The 24,627-nt window shown below is 48.0% G+C and overlaps 1 protein-coding gene across 2 annotated transcripts in view; it reads left to right on the plus strand.

Moving 5' to 3' along the window:
* The first annotated feature begins 2,725 nt into the window (after positions 1–2,725).
* LOC110501783 (KAT8 regulatory NSL complex subunit 1-like protein) overlaps positions 2,726–24,627 on the plus strand; it is a 28,438-nt gene continuing 6,536 nt past the window's right edge. The window contains exons 1-10 of one of the 2 annotated variants that reach the window (XM_036959136.2): positions 2,726–4,547; positions 8,331–8,466; positions 9,099–9,269; positions 11,285–11,397; positions 13,721–13,907; positions 15,130–15,268; positions 21,544–21,690; positions 21,944–22,044; positions 22,411–22,532; positions 24,412–24,573. In XM_036959136.2, coding sequence (XP_036815031.1) covers positions 3,469–4,547; positions 8,331–8,466; positions 9,099–9,269; positions 11,285–11,397; positions 13,721–13,907; positions 15,130–15,268; positions 21,544–21,690; positions 21,944–22,044; positions 22,411–22,532; positions 24,412–24,573 — 2,357 coding nt within the window. In that variant the 5' untranslated portion in view covers positions 2,726–3,468. The remainder of the gene's footprint in view (positions 4,548–8,330; positions 8,467–9,098; positions 9,270–11,284; positions 11,398–13,720; positions 13,908–15,129; positions 15,269–21,543; positions 21,691–21,943; positions 22,045–22,410; positions 22,533–24,411; positions 24,574–24,627) is intronic. The other variant, XR_016490626.1, reaches the window with a different exon arrangement.

Below are 24,627 nucleotides of genomic sequence, written 5' to 3' on the forward strand. Positions count from 1 at the left end.
ACACCCCCAGATAAATCACAATAAAATAAATATGAATCATTATTATTTATTTGTATTGAAAAAAATACAATTTCCACAACATTATTGATCTAGGCCTTTATTACACTTGTATTGTATGAGCCCCCCAGTGGACAGCACCCCCAACCCAAAACGTCTTCCCACGGCCATGCTTACACCTCAACTAATGGCACTGCTTCTGGCTCAAATGGACTGTATTACACTGGTTTCTGCGGCATGGTGGGGTCGAGCTGGGCCACAGACACATGAAGAGCATGAAAGAGAGCGGCAGCCCCTTCTCCCCTCTCCGTCTGCACGGTCAGATGATGGTCACCATCACTTTTCAGCTTCCTTTGTGCGATGTGGCTCTTCACTGTCTTCTTCAGCCAGAAATGTTCACCTGATAAAGAACTTGACAATAATGCCAGTATTATCTACACACTCATCTTTTTCTACTGTAAACCTTGGTATTGGTCTGTTTGTCTTCAGACAGAGGGCAGCTGATATTTGGCTCAAAGCCCCCAGCAGGCTGTAAGGACATTGCCGTTGTCTGGATGAAGGACGAAACAATCACAGTTGTATATGACATTAACCCTTGTACATTGTTACAATTAGACGTAATGCCATGCTGTGTTAAAGTGGCATTCATTAGTTGAAATAATAACAAAGCATACTCCCCATCCCCCCGCCCTTGTTTCGATAAAAAGCAATAGGAGCGGGGGAATTTTTAATGGCTACCCAGACTATTCACATTGCCCCCCTCCCCTCTCCACACCACTGCCACTCTCTGTTGTCATCTATGCATAGTCACTTTAATTAACTCTACCTACATGTACATACTACCTCAACTAACCGGTGCCCCTCTCACATTGACTCTGTACCGACACCCCCCTGTATATATTGTTATTTTTTACTGCTCTTTAATTATTTGTTACTTTTATTTCTTATTCTTATCCATATTTTTTGAAAATGAACTGTCGTTTAGGGGCTCGTAAGTAAGCATTTCACTGTAAGGTGAAACCTGTTGTATTTGGCACATGTGACTAATAACATTTGATTTGATTTGAGTCCTGGGATAGATGGACTTACAGTATGTGTACGTCTCTTTAACTCCGTATTTATCTGAACAGAGCATGACATGACATCTTCATGGAACAGCGTATAATGGTCAATATACAACTGTGATTTATTGTTTTATCCACACAACATCCACACAACTTCAATGATGGGGACTGTGAAGCAGCACAGACACATGCATACAAACACACGATAACATACACACGTACACATGGATTTTGTGTTGTAGATATGTGGTAGTAGAGTAGGGGCCTGAGGGCCCACACTTAATGTGTTGTTAAATTTGTTGTGAATTTATTGTATTGTTTTTTAAATGATATAGCTGCTTTCATTCTGCTGGACCCCAGGAAGAGTAGCTGCTGCCATGGCACAATCATGTATAATATATATTCATATATTATACATGATTGTGTGTTTGATTACACATGTTAGCTTGTTAAGAAATACTTGTATTTGTGTGACTTTTATTGCGTGAAATTGTTCTTTTGGTTAACTTGTAACAAATGTATCTTAAAAAACTTAGTGAAAAGAAGTATGACTTTGTGTGCTCAATAAATAAATAATATAGAAGAGAGCTATGTTGCCAGGGGTGTAATCATTAGTCCGAACAGTTTTAAAACAGAACATTTTGCAACTAAAACGAGAGTAATCTATTGGACGAATTCAGGTAGGTCACTAGGTCCCTCCCCGTTTCATGCCGTTTGCTTCCGTTTAAGAAACGTTTCGCAACAGAATCAGTGTAATGAATACACACCCCTGTATGTTCATTTTGGGCTGATGGAGACTTCAGGCAAACAATTGATCTTAGTGACATGGAGAACTTTACAGTAGGTCTATTTGCTTCTGTGTTAAACAGCACATAAAGGCGTTTCCACCGCCATTTCTCGCAAAATTGATTTAACTACAAAAAAAAGACCCCACCATGTCAAACAAACAAATGATCTGTCTGCATTTCCTATTTCGTCATGATTTTTTTTACATGGTATGATTATAAAACTGTGGATGATTAGAGCAGGGTTTTTTTCTGAATCGGAAAGGGGCCTAGGTGGTGGGCTTGACACAGGGCTTGGCAATGGGCTGACTTTTCTATGCATGCACAATTCTGTCATGGCCCTGGGCAAGAAAATTTGAGGCCCTCTAGAAAATGTTGCAGTTTTAATGCCAATTTCCAGCAATTCTGCACATTTGCAATGGAGCTGAGAGAGAATTTTGGCAGTTTTCACTTTAATTTCCCCCAATTCTACAGATTTTGACATGGCTAATGCGGTGTTCTTATGCTCAAGCATAACACAATCATTGGGGGCTTGATTGTCTAGCTTTATTTTGGTGATTTTAATTTATCTTATTTTTATAAGCTATTATTTAAACAATATATAGGACCATTATATTTTCTACACTCAAAAGAATTCAACCCCGTGACCCACCTGGACCCCTGCAACGACCCACAAGTGTATCCCGACCCACAGTTTGGAAACCACTGGGCTAGGCTATGAAATAATCGAGGATTTGAGGATAAATTGTGATTATTGATTCTAGTTTTCTAGAAAGTAAAAACTGTTTTAAACGTTCTCATATGACTGACTATTATTGGTCCTGAATGGAAATACATTTGCATAGACTTGCCCCCACGTAGGAATCCACGCCCCCTAACACTCACTCAAAGCTCCTCAACGGGAACAGTCATTGCGTCAAACGCAGAGCAGCAGCAGTATCCGTCGCCGTCGTTCCATGGCAGTTGGAAATAAATAGGACCACGGAGAAGGGACTGTCAACCCGAAAGATCTTCTGATAAACTGTCTAGCCAGACTTTTGCGGTTAACATGTCAAATGAGGGAAAGGCTTAGCTTTTCACGACATAAATCAAGGCTTCAAGAATATTATTTTCGTGGACCCTGTCAATTTTCATTCAAGATGAATAGCAAAAAGATGGTCGATACGTTATTTTCAACTTGACGTTCCGTGCCCGTTTTTGTGTTCCAGGAAGCTTTCAAGCTGATTAAAGTGTTTGATTTATTCTTGCAAACGGTCTTGTTAGTAAGTCGAGTACGTTTGATGTCTCTGACTGCAGTTCGACAATTATAAATATCAGCACAGTTCCCACCTCGTCAGTTCATTGACTTGTTTGAGCCATCCATGATGATCGCTAGCTAACGTTAATGGTTTCTTTCTGACTTCATCTTTATCACTATAGCTAAGCTAATGTACCTAGCTGTGTAGCTACTGTCTGGATGTTTTCCTACCCAGAATTTGCAGTTTTTAGTATTTCCAGTTTATTTTCAGCTTGGTGGATGAAGTGCTGACAGGGTTTTATTTTTTGGTCAAGGGAAAGTCTGAGGCAGATCTGGCATCCTCTGGTGTGACAGAGAACAACAGTGACATCATTGGTTGGAGGGAATGGCCCCAGCCCTGACCAAGCTCTCCAAAGACGTCCACGGAATGCACCTGGCGTCCAGCAACATGGATGCAGATGGGGCAATGCTCAACATCGAGTGTGATCCTCAGTTGAAACTGATGGAGGACAGCTATGCTCAGAGGGTGTGGCTCAACCTCGCCTCTCTGCCCTTTCTGGACACTTGTTGCTCAAGCAAGAGTCCCCTTGACTTTGCCGATTCGCTCCTGTCCCCTCTGCTACAGGCCTCGGCTGGCCAGTACAAAACAGTGCTTCTCTCCAGCCCTGGTTCCCTGCTCAGCTTCCTGTCTCTCAACAAAAACCTGAAGCAATCCCTGGCTGCCTGTCCAGGTGCACAAGACATGTATTTGGTTCCTGTCCCTGAACACAATAGCCAAGTTGTGGCTCAGCAGCAACAGCAGTGTCAACACAGTGGCCATGGACCAGATGGCTATGATATCCCCCAGTCCCCTTCAAAATACTGTCAGGGTGACCTCATGTCCCAGTATAACCCTGCTGTCCCCACACCCCTCATTGAGAGGCAGGAGGAGGGGGGCTCCAGCAGCACAGACACATCTCCAACACAGCTGTGGGTCAGGGGAGCTAGGAGCCAGGGCCTGGAGCAGCCTGTGACTGCATTGGTAGAGGAGGCATTGAGAGAGCAGACCCACTGGCATCTCTCCCAACAAACGTCTCAGTTAGGACGGGCTGGGCGGCTCCAGAGGAGACTTCAAGCTCTACTAGGGGACCACGCCTCTCGCCACTGCAGCCTCCAGCTGGAGGGTCTGAAGGGGAGTCAGGGCAGGGAGACCCCAGGTCCCCTCTCACCCCCTGCAAACACCAAGCCCTTTGATCCAGCCACGGGGCAGAGACAGACAGGTACCCTGAGCCGCAGGACCCAGGGACGTGCCCTACTGCAGACCTCCTTACCTCCATCCCCCTCCACAGACATCCAGGAGTTTACGCGCTATGCCCAGGCCGTGCTGCGCGGGGTTCAGGAGGCTGTAGACTCTGATGCCACAGAGAGCAGCTCAGATGAAGAGTTGGAGCCTGAGCAGAAATGGGGGACCACGTCTCAACCAGTGTGAGTACAGACATTCTGGTAATGTGCTGTAATTATGTTGTAGACCTGTTAATTACTTATGAGAAACAGGAAGTCTGTTCTGTTGAATAAGAATGGTAGAGAAATGTATTTCATGCTCGACTGGGATGCAAAAACATTGTAGTCCTAACTGTGTGCAACAGGAACACAGCATTTTCAGAGTTAACTATGTTTCTGGATGAGTTTTGTTAAATGCTGTGAGTTGAACCTGTAGCTTTGTTTGAGCTTGGGTCTGTTTCTCATATTTCAGGCATATTTTAAAGAGCTGTGGTGTTTTCCTGGATACCACAGTGGGTTATCACAGCTAAATAAACAGGGTTAAGGGCAGAGGTAGGCTATGAGAAACACATGCCATATGTGTGGCAGTGAGTGAATTATACATGGAAAAACACAGACCTTACACTTGAAATTACATTTCACTTGACCGCATTCAATGCACAAAACCGGTTGTTAACATCATATAACCTCTTTAGTTTGCGGCAGAGGCAGCAGATTCCTTCACTATTCACCTGACCCTCTACTACAGTACGAACAGAACAGACCCTCTCCTCTTCTAACCCACATCCAGGCCAGGTACATAAACACAGACTTTGTAAGGCCATATATCCACCCCCATACACTGCCTCGGTGGAAGAGCCCTTTGAGTCCTCCTCTGAAGTCTGTGTGACCCAGATCATGAGACGAGGAAAGTGTTTAGGGCTAAATTAAGAGGATGTAATAATGGTTCTGCTATGGTGTGTCTCTCTGCCTAGGTAGGAGTAACAGCTCTCTGAGACTCAAATACTGTGATCACGCCAGGTTTCTTAGCATTTGAATCATCCAGCATTTAGGAAGGTTTCATGTTTCTCATTATAGTTTGTTGGGAGGTTTGAACTTTTAAGTAAGTAGCAAAGATGAGCCGGTTTGTGTTTAAGTTCCAGGCCGGGAGCACATCGCCAGGTAACCTGCTCTCCCTGTCTGGAATGTAGTGACTGAGGAAGGAGACAGGGTTTGCGTGGGGCAGAAGGGACCAAAGGGGAATGTGGAGGGGATGCCTTTGTGAATCCCTGTCTAATAAACGGGGGGGGGGGGGGATGAGAAAGAGTTACAGGTTTATGAGCTCAGGGAACAGGGGAGAAGAGATGGAAGGGGGGGGGGGGGGGTGATGATTTGTTTGACAGGGCGGAGGGGTGGTTTGGGTCTGGCATCATCCTGGCAGCAGCAGTCTTGTCTTTGTTGGAGCCCCTGTCTCCTGCTGGGTAGAACAAAGAACGGTTCCTATTCTATTCATTCTATTTCTATGGGGTAGGATGGTCTGTCTCTGTGGCCTTTCATTAGCTCCTTCATGGGGAGAGGTTATGGCATGCACCTCCCCTGGGAATATCTCCTCTTCTGAGACTGGATGGGGCCATTTTTGGCCCCTCTTCCTGCAAAATGTGATAACGATGGTTACAAGGATAAAATTGGGAAGTCAAACTCTTGATTTCTGTCCTCTTTCAGTTCCACTCACATATGTTCATAATTTGATGTTGGAGTTACTGTGGCAGACTAGGATAAATATTTTAAAGTGAAATGAGGGGTACACCTTGTAACCAGGTATGGGCAACTTTGATGGGAGTGGGGGCCACAACAATCTGAACTCCTCATGGCCGCAGTGGCTTATGGGTCTGTGTACCCACATCCACATGCAAACATGCAGTCAGAGCTGGCCCTAGCCTTTTGGGGTCCCTAAGCAACATTGTCTGCAATTCTAAAAAATAAATCTATAGGGTGGTGAGAAATGTTTGCAGTCACTCTGAGTGAGAGTGACTAACAAAATCAATGGTGGCCAACCCGGTCAATAATTGGAACATGATTACTGTAAGTTTAGGTAGCTGCCCACTAGAGCAGAAGTAAAACATTTTTTTTTAATTAATGACAATTTACGGGTATTATTTAATGAAGCTGCCAGTTGAGGACTTGTGAGGTGTCTGTTTCTCCCACTCCTCTTTCTATTCTGGTTAGTGCCCGTTTGTGCTGTTCTGTGAAGTCGAGTAGTACACAGCGTTGTATGAGATTTTCAGTTTCTTGGCAATTTCTCTCATGGAATAGCCTTCATTTCTCAGAACAGGAATAGACTGACGAGTTTCAGAAGAAAGGGCTTTGTTCCTGGCCATTTTGAGCCTGTAATCGAACCCACAAATCCTGATGCTCCAGATACTCAACTAGTCTAAAGAAGGACAGTTTTATTGCTTCTTTAATCAGAACAACAGTTTTCAGCTGGGTTATTAACATAATTGAAAAAGTGTTTTCTAATGATTAATTCGTCTTTTAAAGTGATAAACTTGGATTAGTTAACACAACGTGCCATTGGAACAAAGGAGTGATGGTTGCTGATAATGGGCCTCTGTACGCCTATGTAGATATTCCATTCAAAACCAGCCGTTTCCAGCTACAATAGTCATTTACAACATGAACAATGTCTACACTGTATTTCTGATCAATGTGATGTTACTTTAATGGACATTTCTAAGTGACCCCAAACTTTTGAATGGAAGTGTATATTATTTAAAATAGTAATTTTGCGGGGTTTGATCCATGGGCCATCCCAGCTGTAAGCTTTACTTTATGCCCAGACATACAACTAGAGAAATAAGTGTTTAAGAAAGCAGAGCTTAGTTAATACAGACAGGCTGGCTTTTTCCTCAGTTGGGATCAGGGCTGAAAACAACCTGTGTGTAACTGCAAGAGTAAAGAAATGCACCAGCAGTATAGAACCGCTCCAGTGCCGCTGTGTATTTATCTTTGTTGAGCTGGCCTGGCAGAGAGTGGCTGGGGGGGGGGTGGTGTGTTCCATTGGGCGGCAGCAGTGTCTCTGGAGAATGGAGATAATGCCCAGGTCCTGTGGGCTGTTTGTTTATGTTGCAACCCGAGAGGGAGGGAGGAAGTGCCTCTCCTCTCCTCGGAGACGGCTTGACTGGGGATGGGGGTGGCAGCTTTTTACACTTTTACGTTGTGGATACGTTCCACCACCTAGCCTACAACTCAGGATGTCAAAAGTCATTTTGTCACTTTCCTTACTGTAAAATTAAACCAAACTTGAAGTGTTCTTAGTTTTGAGAGGCTACAGTGTTACAGCATTGGGCCTGTGTTTGTTCGCGTGGGGGTCTATTTATGTCTATGCCGCACCAGTCACCAGCCGACCCAGCCTGTCTGATGAAAAATGTTCCCTTTAGTTGTCCACTCTAAGTGGCTTGCTCCTGGCATTCCCAGGGTTGCTACATAGAGCCATGGTAACTAACCTAACTGGACTGTGGAACTGCCTGCACTACAGTAATAGTGGAACGCAGTCAGAAGCTCCATGGAAACCTACACAGTTTTCTAATGATTTATTTGTGGCCTAGATATACTTTATACTCAACAGAATAAGAATAAAGCCCCCTCATCTGCCATATAATAAGAAAAAGCTGATATGCAAAAGTAGCATTTTCATCTAGTGCTTTATAATGTAGGTCATAGTGTTTGCTATTTGTTGACGGTACTGTGTAAATATGAACCATATGTCCTCAGCCTCTGTACTCTTGTTGTGCTGGCCTATTTATGTTATAAAGGTCAGTAAACCTACACACACTCCAACCGTTCAACCTGTTTCAAGGAAAAGGTTGTCTTTTTAATAGATGGATGGGAAATAAGAAAAAAATGATACAAAACCTACAGATATTATGAATCTAGAAAAATATGGAATTGATTGTCTGGTCATATGCTCTTTCTACCTCTCTCTTTGTGTCTGTCTGTCTCCCTCTCCAGTAGGTGTGAGTGGAGGTGGCAAAGGGAGAGGGCTGAGGTGGGCAGCGGGTGGACCTGGCTACAGCTGCATGTGGCAGAGCTTGAGGGACGCATCCAACAACTGGGGGACCTGCACAAACAGATCACCTCCACCAAGGTAAGGCCCAGTTCCATAGGCCCCTAGTGAACCCTGGCCCACACACACACACACACACACACACACAGAGAGGACTCGATCCCCTAGGCTCTAGACCAGGCAGGGGGGGTGAGGTTGTCATACGCCTGTCTGTCACTTGACTTTGTTTTCTATCTTCTGTACAAAGCCTTCTGAGGTTTGACTAGTTAATTAAAGGTTGTGTTTTAGATAAGCAGGTGCAGCATTCCTCCTCTAGTCAGCCTCTGCCCTTTAATAATTAGATGCGCCTGTGTGTGTGTGACATCACAGTGTGGACCTGTTCTTGTAAAGTGCCTGTGGTGTTTTTAATCTCTCATTAGTTTTCCCAGATCTAATTCACTCATTGTCAATCAGCTCTCATCAGCAGTCATGACATCCCTCTCCTCCTGCTGTCCCCAGACAGCTGTAAACACCATGACCTCCCTCACGACCTGTCCTATGATCATGTGTGAATTAGTGGGGGCCGGAGGCACTTCATTGGCTTATAGTAATGGCTGGAATGCTTTCAAGCACATGGTTTGCATAAGCCATATGAGCCGTCCTCGCCTCACCAGCTTCATTTGGTGTATGAATATGCCCTTGTGGCGTTGATAGTAGTGTGTTTGTGGTCTCAGGGGGGTGTGGTCTTGGCGGATTCCCAGCCGATGACAGACGGGCAAATTCAGCAGACGTTACTAACGGAGACGGCAGGGCTGCCGTTCACATCGAGGGGCAGAGACCCTCCCTCCGACACGGAGAACGAACCCAGCAGCCCCACACGCCTCCTCAGGAACATACAGAGACAGGTACATTTTTACTTTTTATTTAACCTTTACTTCGACAGTAACATTGAGACCTAAACTCAGCCAAAAAAAGAAACGTCCTCTCACTGTCAACTGCGTTTATTTTCAGCAAACTTAACATGTGTAAATATTTGTATGAACATAGCAAGATTCAACTGAGACAAACTGAATAAGTTCCACAGACATGTGACTGACAGAACTGGAATAATGTGGCCCTGAACAAAGGGGGGGTCAAAATCAAAAGTAACAGTCAGTATCTGGTGTGGCCACCAGCTGCATTAAGTACTGCAGTGCATCTCCTCATGGACTGCACCAGATTTGCCCATTCTTGCTGTGAGATGTTACCCCACTCTTCCACCAAAGCACCTGCAAGTTCCCGGACATTTCTGGGGGGAATGGCCCTAGCCCTCACCCTCTGATCCAACAGACGTGCTCAATGGGATTGAGATCCAGGCTCTTCGCTGGCCATGGCAGAACACTGACATTCCTGTCTTGCAGGAAATCACGCACAGAAAGAGCAGTATGGCTGGTGGCATTGTCATGCTGGAGGGTCATGTCATGATGAGCCGGCAGGAACGGTTACCACATGAGGGAGGAGGATGTCTTCCCTGTAACGCACAGCGTTGAGATTGCCTGCAATGACAACCAGCTCAGTCCGATGATGCTGTGACACACCGCCCCAGACCATGACGGACCCTCCAAATCGATCCCGCTCCAGAGTACAGGCCTTGGTGTAACGCTCATTCCTTCTACGATTAACGCGAATCCGACCATCACCCTTGGTGAGAGAGAATTGCGACTTGTCTGTGAAGAGCACATTTTGCCAGTCCTGTCTGATCCAGCGACAGTGGGCTTGTGCCCATAGGTGATGTTGTTGCCGGTGATGTCTGGTGAGGACCTGCCTTACAACAGGCCTACAAGCCCTCAGTTCAGCCTCTCTCAGCCAATTGCGGACAGTCTGAGCACTGATGGAGGGATTGTGTGTTCCTGGTGTAACTCGGGCAGTTGTTGCCATCCTGTACCTGTCCCGCAGGTGTGAAGTTCGGATGTACCGATCCTGTGCAGGTGTTGTTACACGTGGTCTGCCACTACGAGGATAATTAGCTGTCCATCCTGTCTTCCTGTAGCGCTGTCTTAGGCGTCTCACAGTACAGACATTGCAATTTATTGCCCTGGCCACATCTGCAGTCCTCATGCCTCCTTGCAGCATGCCTAAGGCACGTTCATGCAGATGAGCAGGGACCCTGGGCATCTTTCTTTTGGTGTTTTTCAGAGTCAGTAGAAAGGCCTCTCTAGTGTCCTATGTTTTCATAACTGTGACCTTAGTTTCCTACCGTCTGTAAGCTCTTAGTGTCTTAACGACCGTTCCACAGGTGCTGCATGTTCATTCATTGTTTATGGTTCATTGGACAAGCATGGGATGTTTATTTTAAACACTTTACAATGAACATCTGAAGTTATTTAGATTTTTCCGAATTATCTTGAAAGACAAGGTCCTGAAAAAGGGACGTTTATTTTTCTGCTGCGTTTAAGTCTCTTTTTCAAATGAGTCCTGTAAGGGTCCAATGATATATGTAATGATTTAGCATTAGTTATGTCACAAAGATTGGAGGGCTTTTTAACCCAGCAAAGTATCAAATCCAAAATGTTGATTAGTCAAAAGGACTAAAGCAGCCGTTACTGCTGTTTCCTGGTTTAGTGGTTAATCACGCACTGCAATCTGTGAGAGTCTAGCCCTGCTGCTGTTAATAGGACAGCTCCACTCCCAGTACATCTCTGGTTTTTATGTAGGGGGAAGTCTGGTTGTAGTGCTGCTGGCCTTTGTCTTCTTGACTCTAAGGGGTTGTGACTGGACATTCTCCAACCAGAAAGCCTCACTTCACATTAGATTACAGGTCTGGGGAGTCGGAACATATCTACCATACTGCTTAGCAGGTGGTAGATCTATAGGCCTATATGTTTCAGTTCAGTAAATACTGTATTTAGAGTATGATCTGTTGTTGTCCTTGTCCCCACAGAGTGCCCAGCTGAGCCAAATCGTGAACAGCCTGATGCCTCCTCTGAACCTCTCTCCTTCCTCCTCTCCCATCTCCTGCAGGTGGAAAGGACAGAACAAGAGAGTCTTCAGCAGGTAGACCCAATGAGCCCCACCAGCCCACATTGTCATTTCCTGCGCAGTTTAGTTTATTAGGATCCCTATTAGTTGTTGCTCATGCAGCAGCTACTCTTCCTGGGTTCCAGCACCTATGGTAGTTGCGTGGCCAGTGCAGCCAGTACAGTACAGCTCGGTTTGGCCCGGTAGTGTGAAAAAGGTAACCTTGACCCAGGATCATGTAAAAAAAAAAAAAAAAAAACGATATTCCAACAGTTTTCTGTAATTAGTCCGCTACACTTTGCTAACGACGGTGCAATACTGTGCAGCTGTATTCATCAACCTGGCCAAGGCTTTCGACTGTCAATCACCACATTCTTATCGGCAGACTCAACAACCTTGGTTTCTCAAATGACTGCCTCGCCTTGTTCACCAACTACTTCTCTGATAGAGTTCAGTGTGTCAAATCGGAGGGCCTGTTGTCCAGACCTCTGGCAGTCTCTATGGTGGTGCCACAGGGTTCAATCCTCGGGCCGACTCTTTTCTCTGTATACATCAATGATGTTGCTCTAGCTGCTGGTGATGCTCTGAACCACCTCTACGCAGACGACACCATTCTGTATACCTCTTGCCCTTCTTTGGACACTGTGTTAACTAACCTCCAGATGAGCTTCAACGCCATACAACTCTCCTTCCGTGGCCTCCAACTGCTCTCAAATGCAAGTAAAACTAAATGCATGCTCTTTAACTAATCTCTGCCTGCCCATCCAGCATCACTACTCTGGACGGTTCTGACTTAGAATATGTGGACAACTACAAATACTTAGGTGTCTGGTTAGACTGTAAACTCTCCTTCCAGACTCACATTAAGCATCTCCAATCCAAAATGAACTCCTCTTCTGCACATCCATCACTCCTGTGTTTAATTGCTATATTGTAATTATTTCGCCACTATGGCCTATTTATTCCCTTACCTCCCTTGTCCTACCTCATTTGCACACTTTGTATATAGTCAATAATACAATAGAAAAAGTCTGTTTATGCCATGTGTAACTCTGTGTTGTTGTTTGTGTCGCACTGCTTTGCTTTATCTTGGCCAGGTCGCAGTTGTAAATGAGAACTTGTTCTCAACTAGCCTACCTGGTTAAATAAAGGTTAAATGAAATAAAAATAAAACAGTTTTTCTCCTGTAATAATTATAACTACTGCTCCCAGTTCCACTGTTGCTTACCACGTCAGAGGGTCAAAGAAAATAGAAATCAGGCATAAGTTGTCAATCAAAAGCCAGATCAAATGGTTTTCTATAAAGAATAGAAGGACTTTGTGGAATTTCAGTCACTGTTCTGTGGATTACTGAGATGCCAGAAACTAGATCCTGTAGGCAGGGCTGTTTTATTTTAATTTAAATGAGAGTGACATTATGGTTCCTGGACAGCCCTGTTTTTAGGCACAACCACTCCCTCTAACAGGCTAGGGTTGTGGAGTTCTTTGGGTGGTACCAACTACCCTCAAGGGTGCTGTACTGTAGGACTTCACAGAGTTGCTGTTTTTATTTCTGTCACAGGCAGCACAGCATAGTGTTTTTATCTAAGAAATGTAAAGCCTGATTCAGAGGACAGGGAGGTGGGGTCTAGGAGGGCCAAGGAGGTTACTGTGATCTGGCAGGATAATGAACAAAATCATTTCACTTCCTGTAACCAAGGGAAGCCTGTCCCACCAGAGCTGGAAATAACAGGCCCCCAGTGAGTGTTGGACTAGCAATGTTCTAAAGCCAGTATCTGCTAGTCTAGGTACCAAAAATGGAACCCTATTCCCTACTTTTGACCAGGGCCCATAGGGTAGGAAATATATAGGGTGCTATTTGTGCTGAAGCCCTACTCTACAGCCCAGAGAGGACCTCAGATCTCCCATCCATCACTAGTGATATTAAACATGCTCTAGCTATCCTTAAAATAACCCTTGGAAAGGTTTTACAATGTCCAGCTATGATTTGGATCAGTCATTAAGCTCAGGTTCCTACTTCCTCTTGCCCCCTTTTTACTCTCAATAAAAAGTCTTCACCTACCCTGTTCTGATCTGACTCCCACGCTGCCATGGATGTCATGGAATACGGATCATATCTGACTGGAACACTGGGTTGGATTGTTTGTGTTTTGCGTTGTTTTAAGGGGATCTGGGCAGCTCTCTATCAATAGAACTGTTGCATTTGTGTGTTGAGTGAATAAAGTGCTGTGTGTTTAGTGACTTAGGTTGAGTTTCAAATGGCACCCTATTCCTTATAGTGCACTACTTTTGACCAGAGCCTCTGGGTGCCATGCCATTTGGCCCATATACTAAGTGTCCCCTCTGTTGTTCCCTGCAGTGGCCTGGTCCTGGGAGGATATGACGCCTTCTCCCAGAAGGCACCCAAGAGGAGGAGAGTGAACCGCAGAAAACAACACCTCCTCCAAGTGGACGCCACCTGTGTCTCAGCCCGCACCCGACCCCTGGTGATCTATCACAAACCACCACTCTTCATCAACACCCCCCACACCAGCCACAGACATCAGGTAGCAACCCTCAACACTACCCACACGAGCCACAGACAGCAGGTAGCAACCCTCAACACTACCCACACGAGCCACAGACAGCAGGTAGCAACCCTCAACACTACCCACACCAGCCACAGACAGCAGGTAGCATCCCTCAACACCATGCGCACACACACACACACACACACACCTGCTGCCAATAATGAAATGTCAGATGATTGACGTATACTACATTTAAAGAAGGATAAGAGAGTAAATCAAGCTGGCCTTATTTGTTTATGCAGAGGGACTCATCTTGACATTGGAGAATGAGTTATAGAAACTCTTGCATATTAGTGTTTTTGTCTGTATAAATAATGTATAAATAAAAACAGGGATGATATTAACTCTTTGAGAACAAAGGTTTACTAACCTGTGAACTGCTGGCTTATTTAAAGTGGAGTATTAATTGTAGCTGTAGTCTTTGGAAAGGGACCCTGTGCTGTGTGTCTGAGATGTTATAGTCTCATCATGGTGCTGTGAAGAGCTCTCTCCAGCAGTTTAACAAAACACAGAGTGGAGCAGTTCATTTTAATGTGACACCCTCCATGACAGCTATTCCAAACCCTTGATTTAGTCTGTTCTGACTTCTAAATATCAACCTGCAACACACTGCCTATAAGGCTCTGTTCAAAAGTAGTGCACTATATAGGGAGTAGGGTGCCAATTTGGAACACATCCAGTCAGTGTATCCATCTCTCCAGTCCTGCTACTAATCCTCCAGTTTCTCCCCACCAAGCCACAAAGCGAGCCAGCCAGGGACACCTCACTCTAGCTGATGTTATTACAGAGGAAGGCAATGTGCCAAGCCTACTGAGATTTTAATGGAGGAAAGAGAAGAAAGCTGTTCACGACTTTAACTAGTTTCATTAGTGTGATTTAGCCGAGCGACTGGCTGCTCCTCCAGGTCACAGTGACTCACAGCAACCGCATAGTAAGGCTGAATGTTAGCAGAGCTGAGAAACCAGCTGAGGGGGGGCTAAGTCACGTCTGTATGTTTAAACATATACACACATTCCCCTGGGTCATTTCTTTGCTAATGAGTTTGTGGTGGTCGTTGGTAACTCTCTGATAGCAATAGGCTACTATCTTCAAGAGCCACAGGTGGTTTGAGTTCATAAAAATGTCCTGCATTAAATCAGTGGTATCCACACCTGGTCTTGGGATGTAAGTTATTCTAGAACTTTTCTCTCTCCTGTAGGACCCAGCCTCCCTCTGTCTCACCTGTGCCTCCTGTGATCCCCTGGCACTGTGTTCTGACCCAGCCTGCTCCTCCAGCAGCTCCCTGACCTCCAGGACCAGTCACACTATACTACACCCTGCTCTCTGTCTCACCCCAGGTAGGCACATCTCTCACTGTGCTGGACAGACATTATGATATTGTATGTGCTATTGTGTTAAGCTAACTTTACTGTACCACACCCTGTTCTCTCTCCCCTCCGGTAGGCACATCTCTCATAAAACAGCATAGCTATGGAAATGTCTGCTTCGGTTAACTAATGCAAGTGATTACTGTTGTGTTATAATTACTGTTGAGCTGTATGCTTCAACTCTTTTGTCTGGAAATGGCTATAATATTCTGATGGTAGGTAGATGAGGGTGAAGGGTACCATACAATACTTTACTTCATTGTTCATTTACATTGACCAAGATAGGTGTGAAAATAGAATACAGAACAGTGTATTCTGAGAAATGATTTAACAGTAATTCTCTTTGGCATCTTACTGGGGTACTTTCACAGCAGCATGCTCTGAGTCAGCCAGTCTAATCATTAATCTACTGTTGCTCCTCGCTGCTTGCTCTGTTGGCTATTCCCTGCAGGGAGGTTAATGATCCTAAACAATCCCAATGATCCTCGCTGGGCAGAAGGGAGGGGTTCTGTGGCAGTGAGCCGTGGCTGGAGCTATGGGCTGGCTAGAGGGGCTGTGGGCACTGGGCTGTGGCTGATGAGGAGAGCACTGTCTTAGAGCCGTAACTCACACAGCTCCAGTCGATTTCCTGTCAACCTGAATATCACCCCACGGACATTGATTGAGCTAAAAACAAACAACACAAACACCATAAGAATATTCTACTGACAATTATTATGTGGAAGATCGCCATTTCTCCTTTTGCCACCATCTGTGGGTTTGGGTTTCGTTTGCTGTAGGTGGGAAGGGAGGAGATGTTGTGAGAGAGGGAGATGGTAAGGGAGAGATGTTAGTGTGTGTGTGTGTGTGTGGGGGGGGGGGGGGTGTGTGATGTGGTGTTTGTGGAGGCAATGTATGGGGGCGATGTGGTGGGTGTGTGTGTAGCTTCGATGTGGGTGTGTGGGGGGGTGATATGGGTGTGTGGGGGGGTGAGGTGTGGGAGGGATGTCTGGTGGGGGTGTGTGTGGGGCGATGTGGGGGCGATGTGATGTTGGGGCAGAGTGGTGTGGGGTGGGGGGGGTGTGTGTTGGGGTGGTTTGTGTGTGGTGGGTGTGTTGGGGTGGTGGGTGGTTGTGGTGTGTGTGTTGGGGTGGTGTGTGTGTGTGTGTGTGTGTGTGAGAGAAGGGGTGACGGTGTGTGAGAGAGGGTGACTGTGTGTGAGAGAGGGGGCGACGGTGTGTGTGTGTGAGGGGGCGACAGTGTGTGAGAGAGGGTGACTGTGGGTGTGTGGGGGCGATGTGGTGTTGGGGCAGTGTGGTGTGGGGTGGTGTGGTATGGTGGGTGTGTTGGGGTGGTTTGTGTGTGGTGGGTGTGTGTGTTGGGGTGGTGTGTGTGTGAGAGAGGGGGTGATGGTGTGTGTGTGTGTGTGTGTGAGAGAGGGTGACGGTGTGTGTGTGAGAGAGGGGGCAACGGTGTGTGAGAGAGGGGGCGACGGTGTGTGAGAGAGGGTGACTGTGTGTGTGAGAGAGGGGGCGATGGTGTGTGAGGGGGCGACAGTGTGTGAGAGAGGGTGACTGTGGGTGTGTGGGGGCGATGTGGTGTTTGGGCAGTGTGGTGTGGTATGGTGGGTGTGTGGTGTGTTGGGGTGGTTTGTGGGTGTGTGGTGTGTTGGGGTGGTTTGTGTGTGGTGGGTGTGTGTTGGGGTGGTGGGTGTGTGTGTTGGGGTGGTGTGTTTGAGGGGGCGATGGGTGTGTGTGTTGGGGTGGTGTGTGTGTGTGAGGGGGCGACAGTGTGTGAGAGAGGGTGACTGTGGGTGTGTGGGGGCGATGTGGTGTTGGGGCAGTGTGGTGTGGGACGGTGTGGTATGGTGGGTGTGCGGTGTGTTGGGGTGGTTTGTGTGTGGTTGGGGTGGTTTGTGTGTGGTTGGGGTGGTGGGTGGGTGTGTGTGTTGGGGTGGTGTGCGCGTGTGTGTGTGAGAGAGGGTGACGGTGTGTGTGTGAGAGAGGGGGCCGGTGTGTGTGTGAGAGAGGGGGCGACGGTGTGTGAGAGAGGGTGACTGTGTGTGTGTGAGGGGGCGACAGTGTGTGAGAGAGGGTGACTGTGGGTGTGTGGGCGCGATGTGGTGTTGGGGCAGTGTGGTGTGGGGCGGTGTGGTATGGTGGGTGTGTGGTGTGTTGGGGTGGTGTGTGTGTGAGAGAGGGGGTGACGGTGTGTGTGTGTGTGTGTGAGAGAGGGGGCGACGGTGTGTGAGAGAGGGTGACTGTGTGTGTGAGAGAGGGGGCGACGGTGTGTGAGAGAGGGGGCGACGGTGTGTGAGAGAGGGTGACTGTGTGTGAGAGAGGGGGCGACGGTGTGTGTGTGTGAGGGGGCGATGGACTGTGTGTGAGGGGGCGACTGTGTGAGGGGGCGACTGTGTGTGAGGGGGCGACTGTGTGTGAGGGGGCGACTGTGTGTGAGGGGGCGACTGTGTGTGAGGGGGCGACTGTGTGTGAGGGGGCGACGGTGTGTGAGGGGGCGACAGTGTGTGAGAGGGGGCGACGGTGTGTGTGTGTGTGGGGGCGACGGTGTGTGTGAGGGGGCGACGGTGTGTGTGTGTGTGAGGGGGCGACGGTGTGTGTGAGGGGGCGACGGTGTGTGTGTGTGTGTGTGTGTGGGGGCGACGGTGTGTGTGAGGGGGCGACGGTGTGTGTGTGTGTGTGAGGGGGCGACGGTGTGTGTGTGAGAGAGGGGGCGACGGTGTGTGAGAGAGGGTGACTGTGTGAGAGGGGGCGACTGTGTGTGTGTGAGGGGGCGACTGTGTGTGTGTGAGGGGGCGACTGTGTGTGTGAGGGAGCGACTGTGTGTGTGTGTGTGTGTGTGTGAGGGGGCGACGGTGTGTGTGTGAGGGGGCGACGGTGTGTGTGTGAGGGGGCGACGGTGTGTGTGTGAGGGGGCGACGGTGTGTGTGTGAGGGGGCGACGGTGTGTGTGTGAGGGGGCGACGGTGTGGGTGTGTGTGTGAGGGGGCGACGGTGTGGGTGTGTGTGTGAGGGGGCGACGGTGTGTGTGTGTGTGTGTGTGTGTGTGTGTGTGAGGGGGCGACGGTGTGTGTGTGTGTGTGAGGGGGCGACGGTGTGTGTGTGAGAGAGGGGGCGACGGTGTGTGTGTGTGTGAGGGGGCGACTGTGTGTGAGAGAGGGGGCGACGGTGTGTGTGTGAGAGAGAAGGGCGACGATGTGTGTGTGAGAGAGGGGGCGATGGTGTGTGTGTGAGAGAGAAGGGCGATGGTGTGTGTGTGTGTGTGTGCGTGCGTGTGAGGGGGCGACGATGTGTGTGTGTGAGGGGGCGATGGTGTGTGTGAGAGAGGGGGGGCAACTGTGTGTGAGAGAGGGGGAGACGGTGTGTGAGAGGGAGGGGCTATGTGGTGTGGGAGAGGGAGAGATAAGGGGCGACTGTGTGTGAGGGGCGACTGTGTGTGTGAGAGAAGGGCGACGATGTGTGTGTGTGCGTGTGAGGGGGCGATGCTGTGTGCGTGTGAGGGGGCGACTGTGTGTGTGTGTGTGTGTGAGAGGGGGCTACGGTGTGTGTGTGTGTGTGAGAGAGGGGGCTACGGTGTGTGTGAGAGAGGGGGCTACGGTATGTGTGTGTGAGAGGGGGCGACTGTGTGAGAGAGGGGGCTACGGTGTGTGTGTGTGAGAGGGGGCTACGGTATGTGTGTGTGAGAGGGGGCGACTGTGTGTGAGAGAGGGGGCTACGGTGTGTTTGTGAGAGGGGGTGACTGTGTGTGAGAGGGGGCGACGGTGTGTGTGTGAGAGAGGGGGCTACGGTGTGTGTGTGTGTGTGTGTGTGTGTGAGGGGGCGACGGTGTGTGTGTGAGGGGGCAACAGTGTGTGAGAGGGGGCGACGGTGTGTGTGTGTGTGGGGGCGACGGTGTGTGTGAGGGGGCGACGGTGTGTGTGTGTGTGTGAGGGGGCGACGGTGTGTGTGTGAGGGGGCGACGGTGTGTGTGTGTGTGTGGGGGCAACGGTGTGTGTGAGGGGGCGACGGTGTGTGTGTGTGTGAGGGGGCGACGGTGTGTGTGTGAGAGAGGGGGCGACGGTGTGTGAGAGAGGGTGACTGTGTGAGAGGGGGTGACTGTGTGTGTGAGAGAGGGGGCGACTGTGTGTGTGTGAGGGGGCGACTGTGTGTGTGTGAGGGGGCGACTGTGTGTGTGTGTGAGGGGGCGACGGTGTGTGTGTGTGAGGGGGCGACGGTGTGTGTGAGGGGGCGACGGTGTGTGTGAGGGGGCGACGGTGTGTGTGAGGGGGCGACGGTGTGTGTGAGGGGGCGACGGTGTGTGTGTGAGGGGGCGACGGTGTGTGTGTGAGGGGGCGACGGTGTGTGTGTGAGGGGGCGACGGTGTGTGTGTGTGTGTGTGAGGGGGCGACGGTGTGTGTGTGTGTGTGAGGGGGCGACGGTGTGGGTGTGTGTGAGAGAGGGGGCGACGGTGTGTGTGTGTGAGGGGGCGACTGTGTGTGATAGAGGGGGCGACGGTGTGTGTGTGAGAGAGGGGGCGACGGTGTGTGTGTGAGAGAGGGGGCGACGGTGTGTGTGTGAGAGAGAAGGGCGACGAAGTGTGTGTGAGAGAGGGGGCGACGGTGTGTGTGTGAGAGAGAAGGGCGATGGTGTGTGTGTGTGTGCGTGTGAGGGGGCGACGATGTGTGTGTGTGTGCGTGTGAGGGGGCGATGGTGTGTGTGAGAGAGGGGGGGCAACTGTGTGTGAGAGAGGGGGCGACGGTGTGTGACAGGGAGGGGCTATGTGGTGTGGGAGAGGGAGAGATAAGGGGCGACTGTGTGTGAGGGGCGACTGTGTGTGTGAGAGAAGGGCGACGATGTGTGTGTGTGCGTGTGAGGGGGCGATGCTGTGTGCGTGTGAGGGGGCGACTGTGTGTGTGTGTGTGTGTGTGTGTGTGTGTGAGAGGGGGCTACGGTGTGTGTGTGTGTGAGAGAGGGGGCTACGGTGTGTGTGTGTGTGTGAGAGAGGGGGCTACGGTATGTGTGTGTGAGAGGGGGCGACTGTGTTTGAGAGAGGGGGCTACGGTGTGTGTGTGTGTGAGAGGGGGCTACGGTATGTGTGTGTGTGAGAGGGGGCTACGGTATGTGTGTGTGAGAGAGGGGGCTACGGTGTGTGTGAGAGAGGGGGCTACGGTATGTGTGTGTGAGAGAGGGGGCTACGGTATGTGTGTGTGAGAGGGGGCTACGGTATGTGTGTGAGAGAGGGGGCTACGGTGTGTGTGTGTGTGAGAGAGGGGGCTACGGTATGTGTGTGTGTGAGAGAGGGGGCTACGGTGTGTGTGTGAGAGAGGGGGCGACTGTGTGTGAGAGGGAGAGATGAGAGCTTCAGGTTTTGTCCTGCTAATCTTGCCCTGACAGGCAGGAAGCACAGTGGTGGAAGTTTGAGGTTTGCCATTGGATTCAGCACCACTTGTCCTGTTCAGCCCTGCAGCCTTAAAGCTCACACTGTGTATTACGATAAGCTCTATGTAATTATCAGCCCCCCAACATGTTTGTTCTTCTAACAATGAAACAGGGCCATGACATAGACGTTGATTGTCTGTAGAGCTGGTGAGAGAGCATTGAGAAGGAATACATTTAACCTAATGGGACTGATAGTTAAACATAATGCTGGCTTGTTGTTATAGGCAACTCTCTAACCAAGCCTTTTAATCTTATGGGGGGGTTTGACGGATGGCTTCAGACGAGGGGAATCCCTCGCTGTTGAGTTAAAGTGGAACTGACAGCATTTTAACTAGTTTGCAGATATGAAACAGACAATCATAGTATCAGTCAAAAAGATACAATTCCCAGTTTATGCTACAAAACCAACTTTATAAGAGGTTTTAAAAATAGGTTCTATTTGACTCAACATTCCATGACGTACACTAAGGCTTGGTTTCAGAGAGAAATTGAATTTGTCTGTGTAGACTCTTGTCTTTGGATGAGACAGATGATTTTTTTAGGTTTTATTTGCTGCAGTGTCTGTTAATTGTCCAAACGCACACCCGCTTTCCCACTCTATATTGCTATAGAATTTTCACAAATGCCTTAGAATATTTGGGAATTCCGTATACTATGAATTTATGAAAACGTGAAAATGACCATATCTGCTCTCTTGTCATAAAATGTAAAAAAAAATAACAATAATAATACAAAAAAAAGTGTAATTCTTCCTTCGGTTGTATTTGAATGAGATTTCATGTTGCTAGAATGCTGTCAGTTCCACTTTAACATGGGTGCTGTGTGCTTCCAGGTTGCCGCCACAAGCAGCATGGGAGGCACCTGTGGGAAGGGGGCAGGGGTGTGTCAAATATCAGGTGGGCGGGCTCTGCTCAGACCCCACACAGGAGAGTCTATCGCGGGGGGAGGAAGAGGAGACATACCCACAGGACCATGGAAGGTATGCATGATCCCTGGGATGGGATTTTTACTCCGTAATCAGGAATGCCTGCTGTTTTGAGATCTATCCAACATTAATTTTGATTAGAAAAAGACCTAACCTCTAGCCAAATCCTGATTTCCTATGTTGTCCTACACATATCCAACTAGTTATTACATACATGTAGCCTGCGAGTGTGGTCATTACATGTATGCTATGTAGCTTGTTACAGAGCGACCCATGGCGTTAACAGTTAGATGTTGTTGGTCTCTAGATGAGGAGGACTTCCTGTCTCAGCTGTCAGACCCTGAGGACAGTCCTGAGGATAGCCTGGAGGATGCCGTTACACCCCAGACCCCACACACACGCAAACGGGTACCATACACACGTTATGATCTTCTATCCTCGCGGGGACCTAAAATAGATTTCCATTCAAAATCGTATTTTCCCTAGAACCCTTACCATTTAACCCGTAACCATAACTCCTCAACCATACCCTAATTCTATCCCTAATTTTCACCCTATACCTAACCCTTCAATTTAAAATAGTCTTTGTCCTCATGGGGATGTTGGAAATAGAAGGATAGATAAACCAACTAATATCTTGACAATTGCCTTGTAATGAATACTGACATCTAGTGGAGAAGTTTAGAACAAACGGTGTGCATTATAGGCATATAGCCCGCTTGTTGATTAGTGAGCTATGCTACAGTATTTTTTTTTATGCTATTCTATTCTCAGGGCCCAATCCGCAGACGTCAGGGAGAGAGTGTTTACAACATTGACAACATCATCATCCCTATGTCCCTGGCTGCCACTACCAAGGTGGAGAGACTTCAGTACAGAGATATTATAACGCCCAGGTATGGCTTCTGGTGCTTGTTCTTTGGCTTGAGTTACTTCTCAAGCAAAAACTGGTGGCTTTAGCTTTTGCTTAACTGTATTTTGAGTTTGATCAAACCTCCCAAGAAATGAGTGTTCTTTGATGTCCTATGATCTGAGGACACCCCATCAAATTAGTGGATTCAACTATTTCAGCCACACCCGTTGCTGACAGATGTATAAAATTGAGCTCACAGCCATGCAATCTCCATAGTCAAACATTGGCAGTAGAATGGCCAGTACTGAAGAGTTCAGTGACTTTCAACGTGGCACCATCATAGGATGCCACCTTTCCACCAAGTCTGTCAAATTTCTGCCTTGCTAGAGCTACCCCGGTCAACTGTTAAGTTCTGTTATTGTGAAATGGAAATGTCTAGGAGCAACAGCAGCTCAGCCGCGAAGTGGTAGGACACACAGAATGAGACCACCGAGTGCTGAAGCGCGTAGTGTGTAAAAATAGTCTGTACTCGGTTGCAACACTCACTACCAAGTTCCAAACTGCCTCTGGAAGCAACATCAGCACAATAAATGTTTGACGGGAGCTTCACAAAATGGGTTTCCATGGCCGAGCAGCCGCACACAAGTCTAAGATAACCATGAGCAATGCCAAGCGTCGGCTGGAGTGGTGTAAGGCTCGCCGCCATTGGACTCTGGACAGTGGAAACACTTGAGTGATGAATCACGCTTCTCCGTCTGAGGGACACATCTGGGTTTTGCGGATGCCAGGAGAAAGCTACTTGCCTGAATGCATAGTGCCAACTGTAAAGTTTGGTGGAGGAGGAATAATTGTCTGTGGCTGTTTTTCATGGTTCTGGATATTCCCCTTAGTCCTAGTGAAGGGAAATCTTAACGCTACAGCATACAATTACATTCTAGATGATTCTGTGCTTTCAACTTTGTGGCAAGTTTGGGGAAGGCCCTTTCCTGTTTCAGGTCCATACAGAAATGGTTTGTTGAGATCGGTGTGGAAGAATTTGACTGGCCTGCACAGAGCCCTGACCTCAACTCCATCGACAATGGTGGTAAAAGTAAAGATGCCTTTAATAGAAAATGAATGAAGTGAAAGTCACCCAGTAAAATACTACTTGAGTAAAAGTCTAAAAGTATTTCGTTTTAATTATACTTAAGTGTCAAAAGTAAAAGTATAAATCATTTCAAATTGCTAATATTAAGCAAACCAGATCACACACATTTATTATTTATATTTTTATTTATTTAGCGATGGCCAGGGGCACAGTACAACATGCAGACAATTTACAAACAAAGCATTTGTGTTTAGTGAGTCCTCCAGATCAGAGGCAGTAGGGATGACCAGGGATGCTCTCTTGATAAGTGTGAGTTGGACCATGTTCCTGTCCTGCTAAGCATTCACAATGTAACATATTTTTGGGTGGCAGGGAAAATGTATGGAGTAAAAGGTACATTATTTTCTTTAGGAATGTAGTAAAGTAAAAGTTCTCAAAAATATAAACAGTAAATTACATATACCCCAAAAAACTACTTAAGTAGTACTTTAAAGTATTTTTACTTAAGTACTTTACACCACTGCCCATCGAACACCTTTGGGATGAATTGGAACACCGACTGCGAGCCAGGCCTAATCGTAAAACATCAGTGCCCGACCTCACTAATGTTCTTGTGGCTGAATGGAAGCAAGTCCCTGCAGCAATGTTTCAACATCTAGAGGAAAGCCTTCCCAGAAGAGTGGAGGCTGTTAAGGCAGCAAAGGGGGACCAACTCCATATTAATGCCCATGATTTTGGAATGAGAAGTCAGACGAGCAGGTGTCCACATATATTTGACCATGTAGTGTATTCCGTCACCTTACACATTGCTCTGCTCCTCCCTCCTTCCCTGTAGCTGGAGAGTGGTTGATAACCCACCCCTGGAGGAGAGGGAGGAGGAGGAAGGGGAGCTGCTGTGTGACAAGACATTTTCCCAGAGGCACCTGGAGTGTGAGCAGAGAGAGAAACTCCGCTGGACCTCCTGGGACAAGACCAGACACTATAGACGCACCACCAGGTGGGGACTGGGCACACCACACATCACCTTGCTGTTGCTGATTGATCCTGCAGT

The sequence above is a fragment of the Oncorhynchus mykiss genome, chromosome 22, assembly GCF_057628025.1.
Source record: "Oncorhynchus mykiss isolate SJ-2025 chromosome 22, ASM5762802v1, whole genome shotgun sequence".
Taxonomy (NCBI): domain Eukaryota; kingdom Metazoa; phylum Chordata; class Actinopteri; order Salmoniformes; family Salmonidae; genus Oncorhynchus; species Oncorhynchus mykiss.